Raw genomic sequence first — 8,354 nt, forward strand, 5'->3', positions numbered from 1 at the left:
CAGGAACTCTGGAGGTTTTCCTGGATATTGTCGATACCAGAAGAAATAATCATTAATTATAATATCTCTGGATAATCTGTAGGACAGAGTGAGAGTGTTTCCTTCTACAGTGGACTCTTCATCCTTGACTGCAGTGAGTTGATCACAGCTGACACCTAAAGGAAGAGATAAATGTTGTTAAAGACGATGTTAAACTGTGAGCGCCTGTTCCAGTGATTTCTAGCAAACAGATCCTTTAAAGACATTTCTTCTTCCTGCTTTAACCGACCTGTTAGTGTGATCACAAACAAAGGAAACATGAGCCAGTAATGCAGTGACAGCATCTTCCACACACTATCTGTTCTGTATGCTTCACATATTGAATGTATCTGACAGTGGGAGTCCTTTTCTGCTCTGTGACAGTGTTGCTCCTCCTTCAGCCTCTTCCTCCTCTCATATCTCTGCATGTTCAGTCTTATCTTCATTTAGCTGCAGAAAGTTGTTGCTCATTGAGTTGTGTTGTGACTTGTGCACTGAGACAGAGAGGGCAGCATTTAAAGCATTCAACAGAAAACCCTTCACCAAACTTTCAATCTTGCATTTTTTAAACATTTGTCCTGAAGCTCTCAGTGTGGCTGTTGTTCTTAAAATGTCCTTCAGCTTTAATACATTAAAACATTTTATTTAGAGACATCCTGAAAACAAGAACATTACAAACATTTCCTAAACTTTGTCTGAACCCGTCTGAAGGCTGACAGTCAGTACTGATTTTCAACCTTGTCTTTTGTACAGAGCATTTTTCAGAATCTTTTACTAACATGAGGTGAAACATTTCGAGCTTTATAGCGTCAGTTTTGATGAGAATCCACAGTCTCGATTTAACAGAATACTAGTGATGGGACGTTCTGTATCGAGGCTTCGAAGCGTGTGTCGAGTAATGGAGGGGGCGTTTCCGCGAAGCGCGTATCGAGGCTTGCTTCATTTATGGGAGGAGCTGAAAATGATGACGTCCGAAGCCTCGCTGCCCGGCTGTACCACGTGACTGGTTCATGAAGCGGTTCGAACTTTGCCGCGAGATATGACAGCGATATAAACCCCTCAGACTTCATTCAAAATGTGGGTGTTTGATGGAGAGTTGCGGTTAGAGAGAGTTTGGAGACAGTTTGGAGGTTTATGAGAGTGAGGAGAGAAAGTCAGGAGAGAATGGAGCCAGCTAAGAAGAGGAGGATGTCCTCCCCTGTGTGGGAACATTTTGATTTTATTCCTCCCAACAAGGTATGTGAATTTCCACAGAAGATGTATTTTCATAATACTGATGGTGCAATAAAACCTATGTTAAGCTGTCTTTACTTTTGTACAAGGTGAAGTGTTTGCTATGTGCCAGGGAGCTGGGATATAACAACAACACCTCATCCATGCTTAGGCACTACAGAGCTTTGCATGAGAATAAGGGGGACACCGATTGTGGAGCAAGACCAGGTGAGCATCAAATGCAATGATAATATAGCATGCAGTAATGTTACTAAATGATATAACAATATTATACAACTGTTATAAGTTACGTGTGTGATATTTATATTTGTGCTTTGTCTTTATTGTCTTTCCTCAGGAGAACAATCTCAAATAGATGAAGACCTGGTTAGCATGGTGATTGAGGACTCCCAGCCATTTAGCATTGTGGAGGACAAAGGATTTAAAAGATTTGTTAAATCATTAAATCCTAGCTATGTTCTCCCCACTAAAAAGGTCATAAAAGCAGTGAAAATTTAGTTTTTGCAGAATAAAATGTGAACAGGCAGGACTGCTGTCCATACCTCAACGTTACAAAAGCACAACCACTGTCCACACCCCAACCACACCTCACCTCACAGTAAATGATCGTTTCCATTTTAAGCATTTCCAAATGATCATTTTCCATACTGCCAGTATAAATATACACAGTATACTGCATCACTACAATATACATGTTTTACACACTCCTTTTGTTGTTGACATTTACGGGCTGTGTGCAAAATGCCACACTCTTCAAATTCATGCCAGCTATTATTTTTACGTCCAGTAGGTGTCCTGCTAGAGCAAATGAAGCTTCAAGAAGCTTTGCACTGGAGTGAACCAATTGGATGAAAAGCTTCAGTGCTTCATGAAGCTTCATCTGCCCATCACTACAGAATACCACCTACACTAGACTGATCAATGTGTGGTCGTAAGTAAAGCCTCGGTTGTGAAGTCCATCATCTCAGTCTGCTGTATGAGTCCAGAAAAATCTTCAGCTTTGACAGAAACTGTTGTACACTTTGTTATCGAGCTGCTCTCCAGGCTGATGCGTTCAGTTAGTCTGACTGATGAACTTTATAACCTGTGGATTTAAAAGCGACGCAGACATTGCGGGCTGTACAGGGCGGAACAAAAAGCAACTGTCCTCTGCAGGAAGCTTTATGTGTGACAGCAGGCGGAAGTAAGGAAAGAAAAGCCGGAAGTGTTTGTTTCCTGCGTGAGGAGTGAGCAGGGAGGCTTTGTGTTGGAAAAGGCTTAATTTAGAGTTCTGCGTTGAATATTTTAAAAATCTGCGACACCGTCTGTGGAAGCTCACACCTGTGCGGCTGAAAGCGGAGTAATATCTCCGAGAAAGAGCGCAATTTAGCGCGGAAGCATACATCGATCGTGAGCTGAGTGTGTGAGCTGAGTGTGTGAGCTGAGTGTGTGAGCCGCGGCAGCAACGATGCCTTCAGTTCAGTATCTGAGAGAGTTCATCAACGAGCGACTAACTGCTGCTGCTGAACAAATATTCTTGGAGTTTGAAAAAACGATCGTCCAGTACGAGGAAGAGATCGACCGTCAGCGCAGACTGCTGGATATCACCTGGAAACCCCAAATCAAGCTGCACAGGACAGGTGAGTGTCCCTCTGAGGGAGGATCCTGATCACAGCTCTGCGGGACGTTTCTGATTGTGAGGACTTTTTGGAGATGTGAGCTAACAAAGAGCAAACAGAGGACAGGACCGCGCTGCGCTTTAAAGCTTTGAAGTCAGAATATTTTCCTCTTGAGGATTTTTTAGCTGAGGAATCAGATTTGTATATAAGACCAAGCTAAGAGAGGTCTGAGGATGGATAGTGTGAGAGGCTGCACTCGTGTCACATGTAAAGATGATAGTTTCTTTAAAGTGTAGTTGACTTTATTCACCATACAAGCTTATGATTGTCTCAGGTGTCCCACAGCAGCAGGTCTGTGAGGAGGAGGAGGAGGTTCTCCCTGAGCAGCAGCTCTGGAACCAGGAGAGGAGCTCCAGTGTGGAGCAGGAGGAACCAGAAGCTCCACAGATTAAAGAGGAACAGGAGGAACTGTGCAGCAGTCAGGAGGGAGAGCAGCTGGGACTGAAGGAGGAGACGGATACCTTCATGGTGACTGCTGCTGCTGAGGAAAGTGGGTACAGTGAACTTGAACCGATGTGGGAGCAGCTCCTCTCTCACAGCTCTGCTGGAGCTGAGAGTCAGCATCAGGAAGGAAGCGGGAGCGCCGACTCAGGATCCACTAGAAATCGAAACATTAGTCACAGCAACAATGCAGATCGCCCTCCTGTGTCATACAGTCAGTGTAACAACAAAACTGGTGAAAAGTCTATAAAATGTGATGTTTGTGGAAAATCTTTTAAGTATACTTCCAGAATGAAGCGACATTATTCGATGCACACAGGTGAGAAGCCGTATTCTTGTGACATATGTGGAAAAGGTTTTTCTCAGATGGATAATTTGACTGTGCACATGAGAATCCACACGGGTGAAAAGCCATATCCTTGTGTTGCATGTGGGAAGAACTTTACTGTAAGGAGTAATTTGTTGATCCACATGAGAATCCACACAGGCGAGAAGCCGTCTTCCTGTAAAACATGCGGGAAAATGTTCAGGTGTCACAGTCATTTGTGGCGCCACAATAAAATTCACACGTGGCAAAAGTCTTAGAGACAAACTGTCTGTGAAGCCGAGGCTGATAAATATCCATCCGAGGATTCACAGAATCTCAGAGCAGAGCTTCCAGGTTTACAAACCTTCACACTGCTCCATCACTTTATTACATGTCACACGGTGTGAGATCAGTCTAACAACAGATGTGTCAGCCTGCAGAGTCTCGTGGAGGCTTTTAAATGCTCAAGTGAAAACACGGTGAAGGTCTTTTATTTAAATTGTACTTTGGAAAAAGTCAAATTTAAAGGTCTTTTGAATGAAATATTAAGTTTGCTTTTTCTGTGTATGTTTGTACTGTCAGGCAGATTAGATCCCTGAGCTCGGCTCCAGTTAAAGGCCGGAAATCCAGCCTTCATGGGCGTCATGTAACACAGAGCTTTAACAGAGTCTTCTGTATGTATAAAGTCCAAAACCTTTGTGCCTGCTTCACTTTTATCAGATGTTTGCTCTTCTCTCTCACTCACAGACACACACACACTCAGACACACACACACACACACACACACAGAATCCAGGTTGAAAGGTTTAAATATTATTATTATTTCATTGCAGCAATTCTTTTTCAGTTTTATTGATTCAGAATCAGAACTGGAAACTGCATGTGAACTATGTAGAGTACGAGAGGGGGAACTGTGTTTCTAATCGAGATGATAAGAAGTCCGGTTAAAATTATACAAACTGAATTATGTTGAATAAATGTAACTAATAAAGAAACGTTTGCTGCAGAGGGAAGTAGAGAGAGAACACCAGGGTGCGGCTCGTCATCAAATGATTGGATATAATTGGATGATGACATGAGGGAAAAGTGGAGAGGACTATCAAACTCTTTCTGGTTAATGATTGGTCATTATTTCATCTGGATTTTGTTGCAGTGTACTGACTGAAAGATCCAGGATCACACATGTAGGAGCCTAAATGCATGCGCTTCAACATATAAAGAAACATTCCTGAGCTAGAAGCCAATGACATTTAGATGAGGAAGCTCCTGACCATGCACAGAGGGTTTCACCCAAAGCCCAGCACCCTGTGACTGTATGCTACGGTGTTACGGCCCTAGCAGGGCCTCCTCCTGAAGGTGCCTGTGTGGGCGTGTCCCACCACCTCTTCTGCCTGAGGTGCCACCTTTCCCTTTTGTGCAGCTGACTCTCGTCAGTAGTTAAGGAGATTTAAGCCCAGGGAAAGGTGAGCTCTGGGCCAGAGTGCCCTTAGTGTGTTTGCAGCTTGTGAGCTGCACTCTTTTTGACTTACTTTGTGCTTTATTGACTAACATTTGAGTTTCGTTTGTTTTCTTAAATGGTGATAGCGGCTTGTCTGTCTCTTTTAGTTGAGCTATTTTAATAAAACTCTTTAATTTAACCCTGTTGCCTCCTTGGCTCCTTTTTCTGACCTGGACACTTATTGTTACTTCCCCCTCACCGCCTGGACCCTTTTAGGGGAACGTAACATACGGGAAGAAAGCAGAAACCCAAGAAAAAGGAGCAAGAGGACAAACCATCATGGAAGGACAGGCCCCTGCACAGTATGTACCACCGGCAGATAGAGGAGGTGGCTGATACCCAGAAATCCTACCAGTGGCTGGACTGAAAGACAGCACAGAGGCACTAATCATGGCAGCACAGGAACAAGCTCTGAGCACAAGAGGCTGGGGTCTGTCACAGCAGGAGAGACCCCAGGTGCAGGCTGTGTAAAGATGCTTTCTTTTGTCCTCGCTAAATTGCTTTTATAAATGATCCTGTCTGCATTTAAAGTTAAGCTGGTGTACATTACCTTTGATATCATTCAATTAGACTTATCTTCTCATATAAAACAGTGTACAGAATGACAAATGGTTTGTCTCTTTTTTACTGTAAAAGCTGAGTTTTAAAGGTTTTCATATAGGAAATCTTTACAATTTGTACAATACAGAATTTATCATCAACTAGCAACGATGTTTCCTCCTGACTGTTGATGCTGATATAAAGTGTTGGTTTGTGGTTGATGTGGATTTGCTGCTCATGTGAATCCTCCCACAGTGTTTCATTAGCAGCTGTAACCACAGTGACTCTGATAAAACAGGAATTAGCAGAATCCATCTGATATGAAGCTGTGCTTTGAATACCACTTCCCTCCTCTTTGAAGAGTAGTCAGATATCTGTGTTCAGGTTTTTGTACAGCCTCTTCTACACTTTGTATCACTGTGTTTGTAGAGCACAGTAGTAGAGAGCTGTGTCTGCCAGGGTTAGGGCTGCTATGGTCAGATTAGTTGATTTATCTGTTGTTGTGGACTGATATCGATTATCAGGAATATATTGAGTTGTTTCTCGTTTCCCTCCTTTCCAGAGTATAAACTGAGGAGCCTGAAGGTCAGAATCATGTCTGTACCAGTGAAGGCGTGGGTAACTTGCATCTGTCTCATAGCTACATGTGAGTTTGACAGATTCTCCTTCTGTTTTAGTGACTTCAGTATGTTGAGGAGTGATTGAGTCTCCAGCTGTTAGTCCTGGAAAAAGAAAGAAGAAAAGTAGTGAAATGCAGTCTGTATATCTGCTTAATGCAGCAGCTTCAACTAAACTTTAATCCCTGTTCTTAAACTCACCTATAATGTGAGATAGAAGCAAAAAGAGGTGCAGCAACATGTCTTTGGAGTTATTAAAGCCAGACAGACAGCACATGAACAATGTTCTTCCACTGCAGCACAATGACCAACAAATAATGTCATTGGATGAGCTCAGGTTCAGTGGGTGGGGCCAGTTTAATAGCTCAGCCAATCAAACAGTTCTGTGCTTCCACAGCAGCTCTGTCTCTGTCTCTGATCTTTACTGCTTCATTTCTCTGTTGTCTTTGTCATCAGTCCAATGACACAAGAATCAGAGGTTTAACAGTGTGTGGCTCCCTCTAGTGGATGTTGTGGAGTATTCTGTTGTCTTTGCTCCAAAGGTTTTTGTACAGAGTTTTGCTGTTTCCTGTCACTGTGGGCCTCACAGCACAGTAGTACACAGCAGAGTCAGACACTGCAGCAGAGGAGATCTGAAGGTCCAGACGCTTTTTTCCAGACAGTTTTGTGGAGAATCTTGCAGCTGATTTCAGAAACTCTGACGGTCTTGAATTGTTCGTCCCTGATATGTGGATCAGGAACTCTGGCGGTTTCCCTGGATATTGTCGATACCAGAAGAAATAATCATTAATTATAATATCTCTGGATAATCTGTAGGACAGAGTGAGAGTGTTTCCTTCTACAGTGGACTCTTCATCCTTGACTGCAGTGAGTTGATCACAGCTGACACCTAAAGGAAGAGATAAATGTTGTTAAAGACGATGTTAAACTGTGAGCGCCTGTTCCAGTGATTTCTAGCAAACAGATCCTTTAAAGACATTTCTTCTTCCTGCTTTAACCGACCTGTTAGTGTGATCACAAACAAAGGAAACATGAGCCAGTAATGCAGTGACAGCATCTTCCACACACTATCTGTTCTGTATGCTTCACATATTGAATGTATCTGACAGTGGGAGTCCTTTTCTGCTCTGTGACAGTGTTGCTCCTCCTTCAGCCTCTTCCTCCTCTCATATCACTATATTAGTTTTTTTTTTCTTATAAAACTTGATCTAAACCCATCTGAAGGCCTGAAGGTCACTAACAGTCAACATTGATTTCTAGCCTCATCTTTTGTGTGCATTTTTGCATTTTTCCTAACATAAAGTGAAATGTTTTGGAAATGCCTTTTAGCTTTAGTTTTTAAGATCATGGGATAAACCTAAAACACAATCTCCAAAAGAATACTGCCTACAACAGACTGCTCAATGTGTGGTTGTAAATAAAGTTCTCACTTGTAGAACTCAGCATCTCAGTCTGTTGTACGAGTCAATAAACATCTTTAGCTTTGACATAACCGGTTATAGTTGATGTTATTCTGTCAGTCTGGTAAAGTTTCGTGCAGGCTACACTGGTTAGTTTTCAGTGAAATTTACAGTGATGCTCGATGTTTGACTGCTGCAGAGCAGCTGCGGTGTTCATGGTCAATGGTAAATTACACTGAGAGCAGCAGACATCAATTTACATTAAAGATGTTAATGCTGTTTAAATTCACTTTGAATTTAGCTGTTTATAACAGGTTGATAGTGTCCAGGGGTCGCAAATCAGCGACAGCTTGTGTAACATCTGTTTCTGCTCCTGGACCTGGGGGAGGATGGATGATTGTAGCTGCTCGATACTCGAGTATTCTTTATGGTTTCTATTGCTTTATGAGGCTCCAGATGTTCTCAGCTAGTAAAACGTCTGGACTGCAGGCTGGCCAGTTCAGCACATGGACTCTACAAGTACGCTGCTGGTTCCACTGAGGCACCACCATTATCTGAGATGCAGGTGTTTGAACTCTGCGCTGATAATGAGCGGGTTGCCCCCCCCCCCCTTTAGTCTAATAACACATCCACAGTTGCCAA

General features: G+C 42.8%; 1 protein-coding gene and 1 long non-coding RNA gene across 2 annotated transcripts; both read left to right on the forward strand.

The window, feature by feature from the left end:
* The first annotated feature begins 869 nt into the window (after nt 1-869).
* LOC309693992 lies at nt 870-1,771 on the forward strand. Its single transcript, XR_014272767.1, has 3 exons — nt 870-1,254; nt 1,341-1,458; nt 1,589-1,771. It is a non-coding gene; the product is annotated as an uncharacterized lncRNA (long non-coding RNA).
* An 896-nt stretch (nt 1,772-2,667) lies between these two features.
* LOC309693962 (uncharacterized protein) lies at nt 2,668-5,294 on the forward strand. The gene is made up of 2 exons (XM_082513651.1): nt 2,668-2,870; nt 3,184-5,294. The coding sequence occupies exons 1-2, from the start codon at nt 2,699-2,701 to the stop codon at nt 3,933-3,935; spliced, it is 924 nt and encodes a 307-aa protein (XP_082369777.1). The 5' UTR covers nt 2,668-2,698; the 3' UTR covers nt 3,936-5,294.
* Nucleotides 5,295-8,354: the final 3,060 nt, after the last annotated feature.

Source organism: Aulonocara stuartgranti (assembly GCF_965226115.1).
Source record: "Aulonocara stuartgranti genome assembly, chromosome: 18".
Taxonomy (NCBI): domain Eukaryota; kingdom Metazoa; phylum Chordata; class Actinopteri; order Cichliformes; family Cichlidae; genus Aulonocara; species Aulonocara stuartgranti.

Excerpts from the sequence above, each read along its gene's own strand:
- LOC309693962 (XM_082513651.1), top strand. The coding sequence starts at position 2,699 with ATGCCTTCAGTTCAGTATCTGAGAGAGTTCATCAACGAGCGACTAACT. Across the intron at positions 2,871-3,183 it reads AATCAAGCTGCACAGGACAG|GTGTCCCACAGCAGCAGGTC; the intron begins GTGAGTGTCCCT and ends TGATTGTCTCAG.